The following is an 18,730-nucleotide window of genomic DNA, read 5'->3' as shown; positions in this document are numbered from 1 at the left end:
GAGCTGACACTTGACCTCTTCATTTACATGGAGCTATAAATAAGGAGAGGAGGCCTGCAGGTGCATCCTGGGAAAGAAGAGAGGTGACGCTTCACTGACGGAGGATGAAAACTCAGTTTCATTTGCTCATTTTATCTGATTTTTCTAACGTCTGCAAGCGACTAAAACCAGGCAGAGTGATATTAATCTGTCTGTTGTGCTTTTATTTAAGATTACCACTTAAAAACAAGGTAGCTTTCTGAATTTAGATAAACATATACGAGGAAGACTTGAGCAGAAATCTGTGAGATGGACGTCAGAAGAAAAATAAAATCTTGTCAAAGTCACAATACACAAGGAATATTACTGTTTTAAATGATGTTTCCAGGAAAACAAACAATTACAAACTTGTTCTTGTTCAGTTTTTTATTGAATGAGTTTTGAAAAATGCAGCAGTTGCAAAGCTGATACAACACCTCCACCTAACTGTCACAACATGTATTACAAGCATGCAGACACATCTTTTCTAACATGTGAACCTTGTAATGAGCAAACAGCACAAACAGTAAAGAAGCAGATTTGAAATGGTGCTTGTGCTCCTCTACTATTCTTCAGTGGGACAGTCTGACTTGTTGATGTGTTGCTCTGCAGTCTGGGAGCCCAAAGACACTTTACATGTGTAAACCTTCTCCATGTTCCAGTCTGACGTCTGGATGGCCAGATAGCTGCTGATTTGGAAAGTGCGGTCCGGTTGCTGAACGGCGGTGCTGGTAGAGATCCCACTGCTCACTGGACTCCCAGCAGCCAACCAGCTCACATCTGCAAAAGGCACAGACTGACTGGACAGACAGACCAGAGAGGCTTTGTTGGACTGGAGCTCAGCTCTGGACGGAGGGAAGACTGTCAGGACAGGAGGAGGGAGGCTGGAGCCTGAAAATACATCCAGGACATTCATCACATCACTAGAAATTAATTCCGAGAAAAGAGAAAACTAACAAACACTTTCAGACTGAGTGTCAAAATAATCATCAACATCATGAGCAGAGTTGATTTTTAACATTTTCAAAGACTACCAGTTTCTCCCTGACCTCAGATATATAAGGATTACTAATGAAACATTATAATTCAACCATAGAAATTCTCTTCAACCACAGTAATTAAATATCATCTGTGATTATCAGTCATTGTGTTCAATTACAGCAGATATCACTTCAGATTCAAAGACGACTGTCTCACTAAATAATCTATATTTAGGCACAATAAACAATGTTTACTCTGCCCTACTGACTGAAGATACATAGAAAATATTCTCATTTTATTTTCACCTTCACAAGAGAAACAATCAACCATTGTAGTCATCTGAATTTCTCATTGAGAAAATAAGACAAAATATAAAACACGTGAACTAAAAGTTATATATAATAACTGAGAATAATCTTCTGTCTTTAAATCCAACAACAATTAAAACAACTTCTGGACAAAACCTTGTAATCAGCTGTTCACCTGTCCATTGTCTTTTAAAGCAGCTTGCTGCTGTTTCAAAGCTGATGTTCAAACTACAAACAATTAATCTGCACTAAAAATGTTTCACACTTTAAACAAGAATGAACAAGAACATGAAACACTTAAATATACAAGAGAAACAATCAAATCTCTCCTGTTTGATGATGAGTTCAAAGTACTTACTTGTCACAGTCAGCTTGGTGCCTTGTCCGAATACCACAGTGATTCAGTTTGTACACATGGCCGTACAAAAACCTCCTGACTCTCACTAATGAGGGGAGTGGAACTGAAACTTCCTGTTGAGACCAACTTTCACTGTCCACGTCTCATTCACTTCATCAGTCTGCTTATATTCACAGACACTGCTGGACTTTATTCAAACACTCTTGTCTCTTTAGAGGACTTTATTTCATGTGCTTCAATGTTTTGTTACAGTTATTATGATTTGAAGTGTTTGATTGTGTTCAGAGTTGATAGAAGCTGTCATGAGTGTCTCAGTGAGGTTTTTGTCACAGTGTAAATCAATGTGATACGTGCTCACTGGCAGAGTCGTCCCATGTCTCACAGTAATACACAGCAGAGTCTCCTGTCTCTGCCCTCTTAATGATGAACTGATAATTTATGTTTGATGAGGCTTTAGAGTCGAATCGGTCTGAGGAGAATCCTGTTCCAAAGCTGGGTGAACTGTCACTATGGTAAAATCTCAGAACATACTGAGGAGCTTCACCAGGAACCTGTTTATACCAATAGACATTATAATATTCATCATATCTCTCAATGTTGCAGTTGAGAACGAGCTGTTGTCCTGTAGGAACTGTGTGGACAGCAGGCGTCTGGGTCAGCACTATGACTGCATCAACATCTGTCAACATACACAGAAAAACACATGAGTGAAAGGTTTGTGTGTGAAAATGTGGGCTGTAAAAGGAGTGAGAAGAATATCTTACATGTTAGAGCAGTGATGAGAGTGCAGAGGGTCCCCAGCATGTTGTCAGTGTGTGGTGTAAATGTCCCTTACTGTCCAGCTGAGAGGTGAGCAGGGTTGGAGTGTGAGGAGAAGAGAGACTGAAGCTTATAAAGACACTGAGGAGAGGAGAAGAGGAGGAGTGTTACAGCAGGGTTAAAGGGGAAAACTAAGGAAATAGGAGGTGGACCTAAATGCAGTCACTCAGACAGCAGGCAGGATCAGGGGGAAACACAAAGCAAGCTTTATATTCAAAGCTGAGCGATACAAAAACCCAAGGAGCCAGTTACCAAAAAACAGACAAAAGAGGACAAAAAGCAAAGTTCCAATCAAAAATGCAAGAATGCAAGAATTAAAATCCAAAGAACACATACCATGGGGAGACTGGAAACAGAAGGAGCTCTGGAAGGACATGACAGGAACATGAAATATGAAACTATGAAATAAAAATAGCCAATGATCCATAGTTATTTCAGAATGATTTTCATGTATTAGAAACAGTTCTGAAATAAAAAGAGCATATGTATGTGTATATCTTACACAGTTCAAAACAGCTACACTGAATTTAGCAGTTTCTTCTTTGTTGTAGCTGGCAAAAATGGAGTTTAAGTTGGAAGAATTTACTTTAAGTCTGTCGATTAACACATTAAAAAAAATGTAAAAAAGCTGATTTAATCGTGATTGCAGAGTCTTTTGAGGTGGTTGTGCCAGTTAATATTAATAAACAGGGGTTAATGGAGCTTTTGACTGATAAACTGACTAAAAAAGGGGCTTGTTTAAGGAGCCAGCTCCTGCAGTGGGAGCTGAGCCAGGGGTACTAGCTGGCACTCCTGCCCCACTCCATGCCCTCCCCACTCAGACTGTTATGTCTGCAGAGGATTTAAAACTGACCCTACGCATAAGGGAGGTGGAGGTGCGCAACCGGGAGTTGGAGGTGGAGGCCATGCATCTCAGGTTGAAGGCTCTTGAGATGGAGCGGGGAGCTGCTGCTGCAGCCAGTCCCTCAACCACACAGTCACCCTCCCAGACACCCCAGGATAGTTTTGATGTTAGCAGGCTCACTGCATTAGTTCCACCATTTAGAGAGTCTGAAGTGGACTCGTATTTCAATGCATTTGAACGCATCGCCGCTACCTTGAAGTGGCCAAAAAATGTGTGGTCTGTGCTTTTACAATGTAAGCTAGTGGGTAAAGCCCAAGAGGTGTGCACCTCTCTATCAATTGAGGACACTTTAAAATATGATGTGATAAAAGCCACCGTACTTCGTGCATACCAGTTAGTGCCAGAAGCATAGGCAAAAATTCAGAAAATGTGAGAAAACTGCCACCCAAACATATGGGGAATTTGCAAGGGAAAAAGGTGCGCTGTTTAATAAATGGTGCTCTGTTTGGTACTATTGTGGTGAGGTGTCCTGTCCCCTGACTTGTGTTATGCAGTCTGTTGTTCTGTTAGGTTGTGTGTGTGTAACTTGACTCTGTGTAGGCTAGTTTACCCTACCTTAGGTTTTGATTACTAGCAAGTGCCATTCGATTATTGGTATTTGAGAAATATTCGGTGCTACATTAGTAGCTTGATGGGTTATTTCTAGGCCTACATATTTGTGACTATGGCTTTGGTGGCCAGTAGAGAGAGGCTGCTTGTGTTTGGGGACACTAAGTAGTGCTGTGTGCACTCTGTATATTGGTTAGGATAAGGTTTCCAGTGCATTTAACCAGTTCGTAAATGTGAGTATAGTGTCTGAGTGTTGTTGGACTTCAGTTAGGGGCGTTAGAGATGATGCATGTGCTCATTGAATCAAACATTTATTAGGGGATAAATGTTTGATTTTAAGGTGGGGAGGTGTTATGACCCTGGGTCATTATTATTTTGTGTGTATAGATATGATGCTGCTCTGTTCCTCCAAGTGTGTGAGCAGTGTGCTCTAAGTGTGTGTGGATGATTGATAGCAGGTTGGACCTACTGATTGGCTGGAGCCGTCTGATTGCTGCTTTAGGATTGGCCAGAGGTGGGAGAGGAGCCCTTTTGAATCACAGGCTGACTGCAGTCTCCCTCTCCAACCATTCTTCTTCTTCCAACTGGGACCAGTGCTAGTTTGATTAGGATTTCTGTGCTTGCATCTTGTGAAACCTTGTGTACTTGTTAGTCTGAGTAATTTTGTTAACTTGTGAAAAGAGATAATTGTATATGGTAGCCAGTAGGAGGGAGTAGCCTTTTCTTTAACCCTTTTTTCTCCTGTTTCCCCTTTTTAAGGAGTTAGGTAAGAATCTTGTTTTTGTGTTAATACTTTTGATTTGTATAGGGAAGGTAGGGAGTTAGATGATTTTTTTTTTTGTTGTTTTGGCCTCCACTCCCTCTGAAGCAAATAAAAAGCTACCTTTTACTTTACAAGTTCCTGTGACACTGGCCTTCCTGGGAGTGGGAAGAATGGGGAGCAGCACATCATGTTATGTCACTGATTCCCCTAGATCAGGGGCGTAACACATCAAGTATCCAACTGCTCACAACAAGAGAGTGTGGCCCCAGTTTGACAAGGACCTGGACTGTATTCTTGAATCAGATCAGAAGGTCCAGTTAATGTCAGAATTCAGATCAGACAGGAAACGAGACTCTGCCAGTTGATAAAGGAGCTGCAAGAGCGCGAGGGATGAGGAAAAGTCCACCTGAGCAAATCTTCAAAACATTGTGAGGACGAAGCTCTTAACCTGTCAAGCAGATCGGCACAGAAGGAGGGAAGTAAAGAGAGCAAGGAAACAAGTGACATCCATCATTCATCACACCAGCCTGAGTTCACTGAGACTACATGGTCACCTGGAAGGCTTCAAAGAGGAGATTAACCAGTACCTCTACAACACCTACAGTGATGGAGAGAGGGAACAGCACTTTGGACCCTGCAAGGCTTTGATATCACCACCAGAACCCAACACTGAGTTCAACACCAGGAGTTCAGGGCTGCAGCCACAAGCTCAGAATCAGGCCCTGATGGAGTACATTAAAAAGTCTACAAGAGCGATGTGAGGCTCTTACAATGACTGTGGTGAATCCTCAGGGTGATCTGGAGGAGATGGAAGGCAGCTCAGTGCTGATGATCTGCAAAACTGTGTCTGTATGTCACAGGTGAACACACGAGTAAGAGTTCAGGACTGCATTTGGCTTGTTTATACCCCATCAATCAAAGAACCAAACCCTCATCCTATCATCATATATAGTCTAGACAGTTTTTAGAGAGAAGACAAACTACTTCCTGTGATGGTGATTGGGAAAAACAAAGTCTGAGCATCATTCTACAAGCAGAAGAACAAACAGTACTCCTTCAGGCTACAGCACATAGTTACAGAGAGCTTTAGTTGATCTTCAGTCTCAGGCGATAGTCTGACTCAAAAAGAGGAAGTACTGAGTGAGGAGGTTTTTGTCACAGTGTAAATCACTGTGATACTTCTTCTTTAGCAGAGTTGTCCCATGTGTTACAGTAATAAACTGCTGAGTCTCCCTCCTCCACATTGTTGATGATCAATCGATAATCTGTTTGTGACTGATGAGTAGATGTGAACTTTTGAGAGGAGAAACCAGAGCCATGGGTTGGAGAGCTAAAGCTGTGGAGAAACCACAGTACAAACTGAGGAACTCCTCCTGGAACCTGTTTGTACCAGCGGGCTGATTCATCAGTAACAGTCCCCAGGTTACAGTCCATGGTGGCTGTCTCTCCTTTGGTCACTGTTACAACAGGAGGCTTCTGTGTCAGCACCGTCACACCACTCACACCTGGAAACAACAAGATGACATGGAGTCAAGAGAAACACACAGACTGATGAATCCAACATGAGGTCAAAGCTGCAGTAAGTCAGCGTCCTTACATGTTAGAGCAGTGATGAGAGTGCAGAGGGTCCCCAGCATGTTGTCAGTGTGTGCTGAGAATGGCCTTGTAACTTGGAAAGTGAGCTTACTGCTGACAGATTAGAGGCTTTGGAGGATGAGGAGAGGAGGTGCTGGAGGAGCAATTTAATACAACACTGAAACTGAGAGTGACTGACAGGAGGAGGAGCTCTGCTTCAGTCTGCAGGCTTTGTCACATTTGTCTTGTATGGAATCATTTTTATTTGAATTGTTTCAACCCCCAAAAATCGTTATAAGTTAATGTTCAGATCTGAAAAGTTTCCGATGATTAATGACATCAAAGTTTGTAAACAAGTCAAATCTTTCTTGATTTACAAAAATCATCTTTATGTGAGTCACATGTTTTTTCACAGGTTACAAATGATGAAAATGATCTTTGGTGTCCACTGATGAAGAAATCTGCCTTCAGCTTTCCAGGTTCCAGTTAGACTGATGTTTATAAATGAATCCAGTGAAGTAGTGGTTGGTGTGAAGGACATGTTGTAAATGTTGGTGTTGCTGCAGTGGCTGTAAAGCGTCTGTAAAGCTCGAGGGCTGAATTCTTTAAAAAGGAGATGAGCAGGTTTGTGCAGGATTTGTTGGGCCTTTTGTTTCACCTGTATTTTATATGTACATCCAGCTGTTTCTGTGCTTTACAAATACATTCACTGGACATGTTTGAGTCTAAAAAATTATATTTTTATGACTCAGCCCCCAGGTGCCTGTAACATGTGCACATATTAGAAATTAACATTAAAACTGGTAAAACTTTGGGCCGATGAAGTAAGTTAAAATGATGCATTTGAATTTTACTCACAGGAAGTTTAACTACACAAATGAGCAAGTTTTGTAAACCTTCTGTTCATTTTTATGATTAGTACCTGCGTAATAGATCATTGAACAAATGTGAATATTGTGTATTCAAAATAGACAAATTACTACTCAGAGAGTTACGAGCATTTATGTGAGAATCGAGAAAAGGTATTGAGAAGCTTTAAAAATGACTTTTATATGTGGGGAAGTTACACAAAGCAGTTGCTTGTTGTTGACTGCAAGTTGAGATGTCAGAGACTGAAAAAGCAGAAGTATCAGTGAGGAGGTTTTTGTCACAGTGTAAATCACTGTGATACGCTCTCCTTGGCAGTGTTGTCCCATGTTGCACAGTAATACACAGCAGAGTCTCCTGTCTCTGTCCTCTTAATGATGAACTGATAATTTATGTTTGATGAGGCTTTAGAGTCGAATCGGTCTGAGGAGAATCCTGTTCCAAAGCTGGGTGAACTGTGACTATGGTAAAAGTTAAGAACATACTGAGGAGCTTCACCAGGAACCTGTTTACACCAACTGACAACATAACTGTAAGGTCTCTCAATGTCACAGTTGAGAACGAGCTGTTGTCCTGTATCAGCTGTTCACAACAGGAGGCTTCTGTGTCACCACCGTCACACCACTCACACCTGGAAACAACAAGATGACATGGAGTCAAGAGAAACACACAGACTGATGAATCCAACATGAGGTCAAAGCTGCAGTAAGTCAGCCTCCTTACATGTTAGAGCAGTGATGAGAGTGCAGAGGGTCCCCAGCATGTTGTCAGTGTGTGGTGAGAATGGCCTTGTAACTTGGAAAGTGAGCTTACTGCTGACAGATTAGAGGCTTTGGAGGATGAGGAGAGGAGGTGCTGGAGGAGCAATTTAATACAACACTGAAACTGAGAGTGACTGACAGGAGGAGGAGCTCTGCTTCAGTCTGCAGGCTTTGTCACATTTGTCTCATGTGGAATCATTTTTATTTGAATTATTTCAACCCCCAAACATTGTTATAAATTAATGTTCAGATCTGAAAAGTGTCTAATGATTAATGACATCAAACTTTGTAAACAAGTCAAATCTTTATTGATTTACAAAAATCATCTTTATCAGATTCACGTGTTTTTTCACAGGTTACAAATGATGAAAATGATCTTTGGTGTCCACTGATGTAGAAATCTGCCTTCAGCTTTACAGGTTCCAGTTAGACTGATGTTTATAAATGAATCCAGTGAAGTAGTGGTTGGTGTGAAGGACATGTTGTAAATGTTGGTGTTGCTGCAGTGGCTGTAAAGCGTCTGTAAAGCTCGAGGGCTGAATTCTTTAAAAGGGGATGAGCAGGTTCGTGCAGGATTTGTTGGGCCTTTTGTTTCACCTGTGTTTTATATGTACATCCAGCTGTTTCTGCATTTTACAGATTAATTCACTGGACATATTTGATTCTGGACATTCTATGTTTATGACTCAGCCCCCAGGTGCCTGTAACATGTGCACATATTAAAAATTAACGTTAAAACTGGTTAAACTTTGGGCCGATGAAGTAAGATAAAATGATGCAGTTTGAATTTTACTCACAGCAAGTTTAACTTCACAAATGAGCAAGTGTTGTAAACCTTCTGTTCATTTTTATGATGAGGAGCAGTATAATAGATCATTGAATGAATGTGAATATTGTGTATTTAAATAGACAAATTACTACTCAGAGAGTTACGAGCATTTATATGAGAATCGAAAAAGGTGTTGAGAAGCTTTAAAAATGATTTTATATGTGGGGAAGCTACATAAAGCAGTTGCTTGTTGTTGACTGGAAGTTGAGATGTCAGAGACTGAAAAAGCAGAAGTATCAGTGAGGAGGTTTTTGTCACAGTGTAAATCACTGTGATACTCTCTCCTTGGCAGTGTTGTCCCATGTTGCACAGTAATACACAGCAGAGTCTCCTGTCTCTGTCCTCTTAATGATGAACTGATAATTTATGTTTGATGAGGCTTTAGAGTCGAATCGGTCTGAGGAGAATCCTGTTCCAAAGCTGGGTGAACTGTGACTATGGTAAAAGTACAAAACAAACTGAGGAGCTTCTCCAGGAACCTGTTTATACCAATAGACATTATAATTCTCATCTCTCTCAATGTTGCAGTTGAGAACGAGCTGTTGTCCTGTAGAAACTGTGTGGACAGCAGGCGTCTGGGTCACCACTTTGGCTGCATCAACATCTGTCAACATACACAGAAAAACACATGAGTGAAAGGTTTGTGTGTGAAAATGTGGGCTGTAAAAGGAGTGAGAAGAATATCTTACATGTTAGAGCAGTGATGAGAGTGCAGAGGGTCCCCAGCATGTTGTCAGTGTGTGGTGTAAACGTCCCTTACTGTCCAGCTGAGAGGTGAGCAGGGTTGGAGTGTGAGGAGAAGAGAGACTGAAGCTTATAAAGACACTGAGGAGAGGAGAAGAGGAGGAGGAGGAGTTTCAACACTCAGCACTGTTAACATGTATTAACCACCTACATCATGCACAGTTTACATTAAAGGGGCTTTATTTAACAATCTGTAGCAGTTCACATGTATTAATCACTTTTTTATTGACCATATGTGAGCAGATTCTAACGTGACATGAATAATGAGATCTTCCTCGTCTCTTTGCGGTGTTTAAGTTGTTTACTGCTGCTGGACTGTGGATTTCTTTGTTCAGGACTCGGGTCAGATTTTCCAGGACCGTCCAAAGGATCTGTCGTCATGCAGGTTCTGGAGTGTCTCGTCTCAGTGCCTCTCATAGCTCCGCTGTTAATGAAACAACATCTATTTGACAACTCATTTATCATGAAAATGTATTCTATACATGTTTGAAGATGTTCTGTGTGTTTTATCTACTCTAATGGTGACATCAGTGTTATTTCCTTATTAATGGTTGATGGCTCTGTGATCAGTTGACAAGTGTCAGAGGTTCAAAAAGCAGAGATGCATCATCCTCTGGAGAGAACTTCTGAATTGACTCAGTCATTCAAAATCATGTTTATCAGGAATTCTGATGAAGTTAGTTTGATGTCTTATGAGCTGTAAAAGAGGCCACGGTGTCCAACATTGAATTAATCTTAATCTGGATTAATTTAGATTCTGTAGATTCACTCAGCTAAATTAATAAATGATTAATGGAGTCCTCTTTGTTTGATATTCTGAAAGTATTAAAAAAGGGTCTTTTACAGTCTTGAAGACAGAGTAGCAGAGAGCATGAGGTGATGTGTCAGAGACTGAAAAAGCAGAAGTATCAGTGAGGAGGTTTTTGTCACAGTATAAATCACTGTGATGCGTACTCATTAACAGAGTCGTCCCATGTTTTACAGTAATAGACTGCTGAGTCTCCCTCCTCCACATTGTTGATGATCAAACGATAATCTGACTGTGACTGATGAGTAGATGTGAACTTTGGAGAGGAGAAACCAGAGCCATATCTTGGAGAGCTATAGCTGTGATGAAATCTCAGTACATACTGAGGAACTCCTCCTGGAACCTGTTTGTACCAGCGAGCATCACTGTCAGTAACAGTCCCCAGGTTACAGTCCATGGTGGCTGTCTCTCCTTTGGTCACTGTTACAACAGGAGGCTTCTGTGTCACCACCGTCACACCACTCACACCTGGAAACAACAAGATGACATGGAGTCAAGAGAAACACACAGACTGATGAATCCAACATGAGGTCAAAGCTGCAGTAAGTCAGCCTCCTTACATGTTAGAGCAGTGATGAGAGTGCAGAGGGTCCCCAGCATGTTGTCAGTGTGTGCTGAGAATGGCCTTGTAACTTGGAAAGTGAGCTTACTGCTGACAGATTAGAGGCTTTGGAGGATGAGGAGAGGAGGTGCTGGAGGAGCAATTTAATACAACACTGAAACTGAGAGTGACTGACAGGAGGAGGAGCTCTGCTTCAGTCTGCAGGCTTTGTCACATTTGTTGCTCTCTTATCTTCTGTGAAGGGAAAAGTCTCTTCTGTCTCCGTTATTGTCAACGTAGGCGACGTCTCCCCCCTGAGCCCCAAATATTACAACATCACCATCTGAAAAAGACTTTTATTGTCATACATTTGTTTCTTTGCTCACTTGCTGATGAATGTGATTTAATTCAGTTCCCTCTGACTCTACAGAGAGCTGACACTTGACCTCTTCATTTACATGGAGCTATAAATAAGGAGAGGAGGCCTGCAGGTGCATCCTGGGAAAGAAGAGAGGTGACGCTTCACTGACGGAGGATGAAAACTCAGTTTCATTTGCTCATTTTATCTGATTTTTCTAACGTCTGCAAGCGACTAAAACCAGGCAGAGTGATATTAATCTGTCTGTTGTGCTTTTATTTAAGATTACCACTTAAAAACAATGTAGCTTTCTGAATTTAGATAAACATATACGAGGAAGACTTGAGCAGAAATCTGTGAGATGGACGTCAAGAGAAAAATAAAATCTCGTCAAAGTCACAATACACAAGGAAATTTACTGTTTTAAATGATGTTTCCAGGAAAACAAACGATTACAAACTTGTTCTTGTTGAGTTTTTTATTGAATGAGTTTTGAAAAATGCAGCAGTTGCAAAGCTGATACAACACCTCCACCTAACTGTCACAACATTTATTACAAGCATGCAGACACATCTTTTCTAACGTGAACCTTGTAATGAGCAAACAGCACAAACAGTAAAGAAGCAGATTTGAAATGGTGCTTGTGCTCCTCTACTATTCTTCAGTGGGACAGTCTGACTTGTTGATGTGTTGCTCTGCAGTCTGGGAGCCCAAAGACACTTTACATGTGTAAACCTTCTCCATGTTCCAGTCTGACGTCTGGATGGCCAGATAGCTGCTGATTTGGAAAGTGCGGTCCGGTTGCTGAACGGCGGTGCTGGTAGAGATCCCACTGCTCACTGGACTCCCAGCAGCCAACCAGCTCACATCTGCAAAAGGCACAGACTGACTGGACAGACAGACCAGAGAGGCTTTGTTGGACTGGAGCTCAGCTCTGGACGGAGGGAAGACTGTCAGGACAGGAGGAGGGAGGCTGGAGCCTGAAAATACATCCAGGACATTCATCACATCACTAGAAATTAAGTCTGAGAAAAGAGAAAACTAACAAACACTTTCAGACTGAGTGTCAAAATAATCATCAACATCATGAGCAGAGTTGATTTTTAACATTTTCAAAGACTACCAGTTTCTCCCTGACCTCAGATATATAAGGATTACTAATGAAACATCATAATTCAACCATAGAAATTCTCTTCAACCACAGTAATTAAATATCATCTGTGATTATCAGTCATTGTGTTCAATTACAGCAGATATCACTTCAGATTCAAAGACGACTGTCTCACTAAATAATCTATATTTTCAAACAGGCACAATAAACAGTGTTTACTCTGCCCTACTGACTGAAGATACATAGAAAATATTCTCATTTTATTTTTACCTTCACAAGATAAACAATATACTGTCGTAGTCATCTGAATTCTTCAATGATTAAATAAGACATTATTAAAATATATCAAAGATAAATACAATACCTGAGAATAATCTTCTGTCTTTAAATCCAACAACAATTAAAACAACTTCTGGACAAAACCTTGTAATCAGCTGTTCACCTGTCCATTGTCTTTTAAAGCAGCTTGCTGCTGTTTCAAAGCTGATGATCAAACTACAAACAATTAATCTGCACTAAAAATGTTTCACACTTTAAACAAGAATCAAAAAGAACATGAAACACTTAAATATACAAGAGAAACAATAAAATCTCTCCTGTTTGATGATGAGTTCAAAGTACTTACTTGTCACAGTCAGCTTGGTGCCTTGTCCGAATACCACAGTGATTCAGTTTGTACACATGGCCGTACAAAAACCTCCTGACTCTCACTAATGAGGGGAGTGGAACTGAAACATCCTGTTGAGACCAACTTTCACTGTCCACGTCTCATTCACTTCATCAGTCTGCTTATATTCACAGACACTGCTGGACTTTATTCAAACACTCTTGTCTCTTTAGAGGACTTTATTTCATGTGCTTCAAAGTTTTGTTCCAGTTTTTATGATTAGAAATCACTCTAATCATCAGTAGATTCAGTTTTACGTTAATAATGAAAATGTTTTCTTCCAAACGATCATCATTCAGACAACGCAGCTGAACCTGTATTAATGTTATTGACTACATGGATGGTATGAAATATAAATAATCACAATTAATGGAACAAGTTAATACAATGTTAAAGACATGATTACACAGCTGAATGGCTCATGCTTTAGTGGACTCGTCAGGCTGTATATGTAGTCCTGTAACAGTGTTCACCCTGTGTTTTGTTCACATTGTTAGAGGTCTGAAAGACTCCACTACTGTATGTGTGAAATATTACTTTCTCCTCTTTTTCTGACAAGCTTAATGACCAAATATGCAGAAAATGATCCCTCCACCTTGCCTCAAACTGGGCTTAAATGTTATTACACCAAATAAAGTCATACTTCATGTTTTATATGTTAAATGAGTTACGCATGAACAATTTTATCTTCCTTTTCTATTTAAAAAGTAATGATTCAGAGAAATGTACAGGATGTTTATCCACATAGTGAAGCTTCTTATGTTTGAGGTCAGTTAAACCTCAGAGAGGTCAAACTCCCTGTTAGACTCTTATGAACAAACTGTTTTAAAAGTCCAACAACACAAACTGATGTCGACTTATTTGGTATTTTGGAGGCGTAGTGCTGCATAAAAAGTGCTGACGACACCAATCACACATTCACAGCTGATTAAAATCCTTTATGTTTAACCAGGTTTTACAGACGAACTCTCTGAGACGAACAAAAGAAATTCATCATCTTCTGGAGAGAATTTCTGAAATGTTTCATTAGTTCAAAATCATGTTTATCAGCAATTTTGATACAGTTAGTTTCATGTTTTTAGCTGTTAAAGAGGCCAGGGTGTCCATTATTGAATTAACTTCATCATTTAGTTCATTTAGATTGTGTAACATTTTACATTCTGTGTTGTTCTGTGTTTCTCATGTTGGGGAGTTATGGAGAGCATTACTTCATGTGTTAGAGGCTTGAAAAGCAGAAGTAGTTAGTGAGGAGGTTTTTGTCACAGTGTAAATCACTGTGATACAATCTCCTTAGTAGGTTTGTCCGTTGTCAAACAATAATACACAGCAGAGTCTCCTGTCTCTGCGCTTTTAATGATGAACTGATAATTTATGTCTGATGAGGCTTTAGAGTCAAATCGGTCTGCGGAGAATCCTGTTCCAAAGCTGTCAGGTGAACTGTGACTATGGTGGATTTTCAGAACAAACTGAGGAGCTCCACCAGGAACCTGTTTATACCACTCCACATAATAGTTTTCATCTCTCTCAATGTTGCAGTTGAGAACGACCTGTTGTCCTGTAGAAACTGTGTGGACAGCAGGCGTCTGGGTCACCACTTTGGCTGCATCAACATCTGTCAACATACACAGAAAAACACATGAGTGAAAGGTTTGTGTGTGAAAATGTGGGCTGTAAAAGGAGTGAGAAGAATATCTTACATGTTAGAGCAGTGATGAGAGTGCAGAGGGTCCCCAGCATGTTGTCAGTGTGTGGTGTAAATGTCCCTTACTGTCCAGCTGAGAGGTGAGCAGGGTTGGAGTGTGAGGAGAAGAGAGACTGAAGCTTATAAAGACACTGAGGAGAGGAGAAGAGGAGGAGGAGGAGGAGGAGTTTCAACACTCAGCACTGTTAACATTAATACATCAACCCTTTCATGTTCGTGGTTTCACATTAAATCAACTTCCATTAAAAAACATACAGTTTTAATGAAGCTTTGACAAAAGTTCAACAAGGAAGATGTTTTTCCTCTCATCTGTATCTTTGCTGCAATTCTCTCACTCCAACATCCTCACTGTCACTTCTGGTTTCCCGTGCTTCCAAAATTAAATGAATAAATATAACATCACCACATCTGGCCAATACTTTTTTTTCCAATGAGTCCTTAGATCCCGTTCTTTAAATATGGCCGTATTTCTGTCAAGGGCAGTCCACCACATCCCCATCACCACTTTATCCATCATGATAATCTGAGTGATTCAACTGGTTTCATCTTCATCTGGTGGTTTAACTCCACCACCACCAGCATCTAGACTCCAGGGCAGTCCATCTGTCTCCTGTCTTCATGTGCCTCTATGTTTAAAGTTCCTGTTGGTAGAATAATTGATGTTTCACTTCATTCAGAAATCAACTATTTCCCTAACAGAAGCTTTAAAGGAGCAATTTCTAAGACACTGATAGAATCTTCACTTAAGACATAAAAAAATGGTGACACACTCGTAAATGGGGCACCACATCCGTTGTTTAACTATTTGAATAATCCTGAGGAAATTACTCAAAATCCAACTGTACAAGTTTGGCTTGAACAGTTCAAATCAATTCAAATCAATGTATTCATTTTCAAAATCTATATTCAATCTCATATTCTGAAGCAGTGATTTCTTTACACAGATCCATAGGTTCCCCACATTAGAATTGACTTGCACAGACAACAACAAACGATTATATATGTTTATTAACATAATAATTCAGGGTAAAATAAATTAACTGACCATTTTAGACAAACAGCAACAGACAACAGAAAATGTAAAGACTGAAATGAGTAAGGTAATAAGATGATGTGATCGTAGGCGAATGGTGAAATTTTTCGTTGGCTTTTATATATTAAATGTTACAGGAGTAAGTTCTCAATACTAACAAGACCCTAATCTCAATTCTCTTAAGTTCCTAAGGTAGTTGTCAGAATTTAGACACCAACTCATTCTCATGTGTGTGGACCCAGATGTATGAAGACGTTCAGCCTGCTTTGTCTAGGTGTCAGGAGGTCCTGAAGTTTGGTTTCCTGGAGTGTTCTGGGTTGGACTGCAGGCCCGCCATGTCACTCCAATAGCCAGAGTGAAGGCCGGTACTCTGTTGTGGAACTCTCGGTCCAAAGGCCCAGAGGGATGTCCGCATTGGGAGTGGTGGGGGCAGAGTCGGTCTCGGTTGGGAGCACACAAAGTCTCTCTTTCGTTGGAAATCACTTGTACGGCTTCTGAAGCAGACAATTACTGCCATGTCTTCATCAATGATAATCAAATAGTCTTGATAAAGAGTTTTTCTTCATGGTTTCGAGTGGTGGTTCTGATTCTTAATTTATATTTTCATGCGTTTTACAATCAGAATATAAAGTTTTTCACAAGCCATAACTGAGTTTCCCTGGTAACGCCTGAGGGTTTGACTAATACCTGGAACAATCATTACCCTCCAGTAAGGTTCTCATGCAACGGAAGCGTTGTTCAATCCTCCAGTAAATAGGACGGACCTTAGATACCACTTGGCGACGGAAGATATTCTAGTCCGCTCAGCAATGAGCCAGAAAGCTAACGCTATGCTAGCAAGATTCAAAGTCAATGACATAGCGTACTGTTGACAAACGGTAAATATAATTTGACAGTATGTTTAAAAACAAGACTAGCTAGCTAACCAGTAATGTCATTGTCCCCAAATCAATATCAAGATTTTCAGGAACAAATGATCGGCCGTGTGTAACATTACTGTGGCCGCAGCCTGAAGTAGAGAGCTGAACAGCGATCGGGATGTGAGATTAGCGCGTATCAGTAAGTTTAGAGGGGAATTGTACTTTCTGTAGCTTGTGTGTTACAGTCGCCACTGTGGTGTTCTGAGGATAAGACACTGAAGGACTGACGGACTGCACTCAGTTCTGGAAATAAAATATTCAGATTTGATATGCCAGCTACCGCATTAATTTACAGCGGTGAACAGACAATTTGACTGGAACTACTTAGTAGGTGTCCGTATATCAGGGATTAATGGACACCCTGCAGCCAATCAGAATTAAGTATTCACTCAGACCATGGTATAACAGAAGAGGTTACATGAACACCTTTCAGGATTAACTCCTTAACAGAATCCCTATTTAGGTTCGTTTTCACAGACTTATGCCATTTATGTTCTACAACCATATAACTTTCATCAGACAGAGACCATGCAGGAGGCCCACAGACACAAGTTTCACACCACTCAGATATCAATGTTGCATCTGTATTTGTTAGGTTTCATATGCAAGAACAACTTATCAAAATAATGAAGGGACATTAGAGAATTTCCCTCACAGTAGTTAGCATGCTAACCAGTAAAAAACTCTGGTCCTGTATCCTGATACCACTTTGTATAGCTGGAGGTGATAGTCCTGTAGTGCAGGGGTTCCCAACTACTTGGCTGTGGATTGATACCAGGTCTTGTGTTGTCCAGTGCTGGTATGCAAACCTTGTTTTTTCCCACATCATGATCCCCATAGTTTCTGATGGAAAATACAGTTTGTGCCAGCAGCGACTACAGTACACCTGTAGAGATGAGGCAGCATGTCGATGTGGTCTGATCAACAAAGTCTTTTATATTCATCAATCCCTGCAAACATTGCTATACTCTTCAGACTGACCACTCCTACTTGAATTTCAGTCCAGGAAAAACATATCTTTCTGTTGTATATTTATTTTTTTCACTTTTGTTTGTTTCTGTAATATCTGTGTTAATATAGTTATATTAATTTCACATTTACTAAAAAGGCTTGAATCTTTTAATGTGGAGAAGATATAGAGAGCTGTGGTTCACTTTACGTTCAATTCAGTGAGAGCGTCTCTACAAAGTGTCAGTGAGTCAAAAAGCAGAAGTATCAATGAGGAGGTTTTTGTCACAGTGTAAATCACTGTGATACATACTCACTAACAGAGCTGTCCCATGTGTTACAGTAATACACTGCTGAGTCTCCCTCCTCCACATTGTTGATGATCAAACGATAATCTGTTTGTGACTGATGAGTAGTTGTGAACTTTGGAGAGGAGAAACCAGAGCCATAGCTTGGAGAGCTCCAGCTGTGACGAAAGCTCACTACAAACTGAGGAACTCTTCCTGTAACCTGTTTGTACCAGCGAGCAGCACTTTCAGTAACAGTCCCCAGGTTACAGTCCATGGTGGCTGTCTCTCCTTTGGTCACTGTTACAACAGGAGGCTTCTGTGTCACCACCGTCACACCACTCACACCTGGAAACAACAAGATGACATGGAGTCAAGAGAAACACACAGACTGATGAATCCAACATGAGGTCAAAGCTGCAGTAAGTCAGCCTCCTTACATGTTAGAGCAGTGATGAGAGTGCAGAGGGTCCCCAGCATGTTGTCAGTGTGTGCTGAGAATGGCCTTGTAACTTGGAAAGTGAGCTTACTGCTGACAGATTAGAGGCTTTGGAGGATGAGGAGAGGAGGTGCTGGAGGAGCAATTTAATACAACACTGAAACTGAGAGTGACTGACAGGAGGAGGAGCTCTGCTTCAGTCTGCAGGCTTTGTCACATTTGTCTCGTATGGAATCATTTTTATTTAAATTATTTCGACCCCCCAAAATGTCATAAATCAATGTTAAGATCTGAAAAGTTCCTAATGATTCAGATTCATGACATCAAAGTTTGTGAACTAGTTAAATCTTGAAAAAAAGCTTGAGGGCTGAATTCTTTAAAAAGGGGATGAGCAGGTTCGTGCAGGATTTGTTGGGCCTTTTGTTTCACCTGTGTTTCAT

The 18,730-nt window shown here is 40.6% G+C and overlaps 2 protein-coding genes across 9 annotated transcripts; both read right to left on the bottom strand.

Moving 5' to 3' along the window:
- Positions 1 to 390: 390 nt before the first annotated feature.
- On the bottom strand, positions 391 to 14,713 carry LOC115575434 (immunoglobulin lambda-1 light chain-like). 8 transcript variants are annotated; one of them, XM_030407517.1, is made up of 4 exons: positions 14,659 to 14,713; positions 10,427 to 10,752; positions 1,666 to 1,699; positions 391 to 909 (listed from the first exon to the last, which is right to left on the bottom strand). In XM_030407517.1, exons 1-4 carry the CDS (start codon positions 14,696 to 14,698, stop codon positions 584 to 586), a joined length of 726 nt encoding a protein of 241 aa, XP_030263377.1. In that variant the 5' UTR covers positions 14,699 to 14,713; the 3' UTR covers positions 391 to 583. The 8 variants fall into 8 exon arrangements, with proteins under 8 accessions (XP_030263377.1, XP_030263374.1, XP_030263373.1 ...); XM_030407514.1 differs by lacking the exon at positions 14,659 to 14,713 and adding an exon at positions 10,845 to 10,972; XM_030407513.1 differs by lacking the exons at positions 10,427 to 10,752; positions 14,659 to 14,713 and adding exons at positions 9,011 to 9,336; positions 10,845 to 10,903.
- Positions 11,647 to 18,410, bottom strand: LOC115575438 (immunoglobulin lambda-1 light chain-like). The gene is made up of 4 exons (XM_030407522.1): positions 18,292 to 18,410; positions 17,874 to 18,199; positions 12,920 to 12,953; positions 11,647 to 12,163 (listed from the first exon to the last, which is right to left on the bottom strand). The coding sequence occupies exons 1-4, from the start codon at positions 18,329 to 18,331 to the stop codon at positions 11,838 to 11,840; spliced, it is 726 nt and encodes a 241-aa protein (XP_030263382.1). The 5' UTR covers positions 18,332 to 18,410; the 3' UTR covers positions 11,647 to 11,837.
- Positions 18,411 to 18,730: the final 320 nt, after the last annotated feature.

This window comes from Sparus aurata, chromosome 23 (genome assembly GCF_900880675.1).
Source record: "Sparus aurata chromosome 23, fSpaAur1.1, whole genome shotgun sequence".
Classification (NCBI taxonomy): Eukaryota; Metazoa; Chordata; class Actinopteri; order Spariformes; family Sparidae; genus Sparus; species Sparus aurata.
This window is presented reverse-complemented; position numbering and strand designations above follow the sequence as displayed.

Coding starts and splice junctions, on each gene's coding strand:
- LOC115575434 (XM_030407511.1), bottom strand. CDS start 9,461: ATGCTGGGGACCCTCTGCACTCTCATCACTGCTCTAACAT. Junction 2,345..9,421: donor TCTCATCACTGCTCTAACAT/GTAAGATATTCT, acceptor GTATGTTGACAG/ATGTTGATGCAGTCATAGTG. Junction 1,700..2,015: donor ACGACTCTGCCAGTGAGCAC/GTATCACATTGA, acceptor TGAATCACTGTG/GTATTCGGACAAGGCACCAA.
- LOC115575438 (XM_030407522.1), bottom strand. CDS start 18,331: ATGCTGGGGACCCTCTGCACTCTCATCACTGCTCTAACAT. Junction 18,200..18,291: donor TCTCATCACTGCTCTAACAT/GTAAGGAGGCTG, acceptor TGTTGTTTCCAG/GTGTGAGTGGTGTGACGGTG. Junction 12,164..12,919: donor CACCAAGCTGACTGTGACAA/GTAAGTACTTTG, acceptor ATGTATTTTCAG/GCTCCAGCCTCCCTCCTCCT.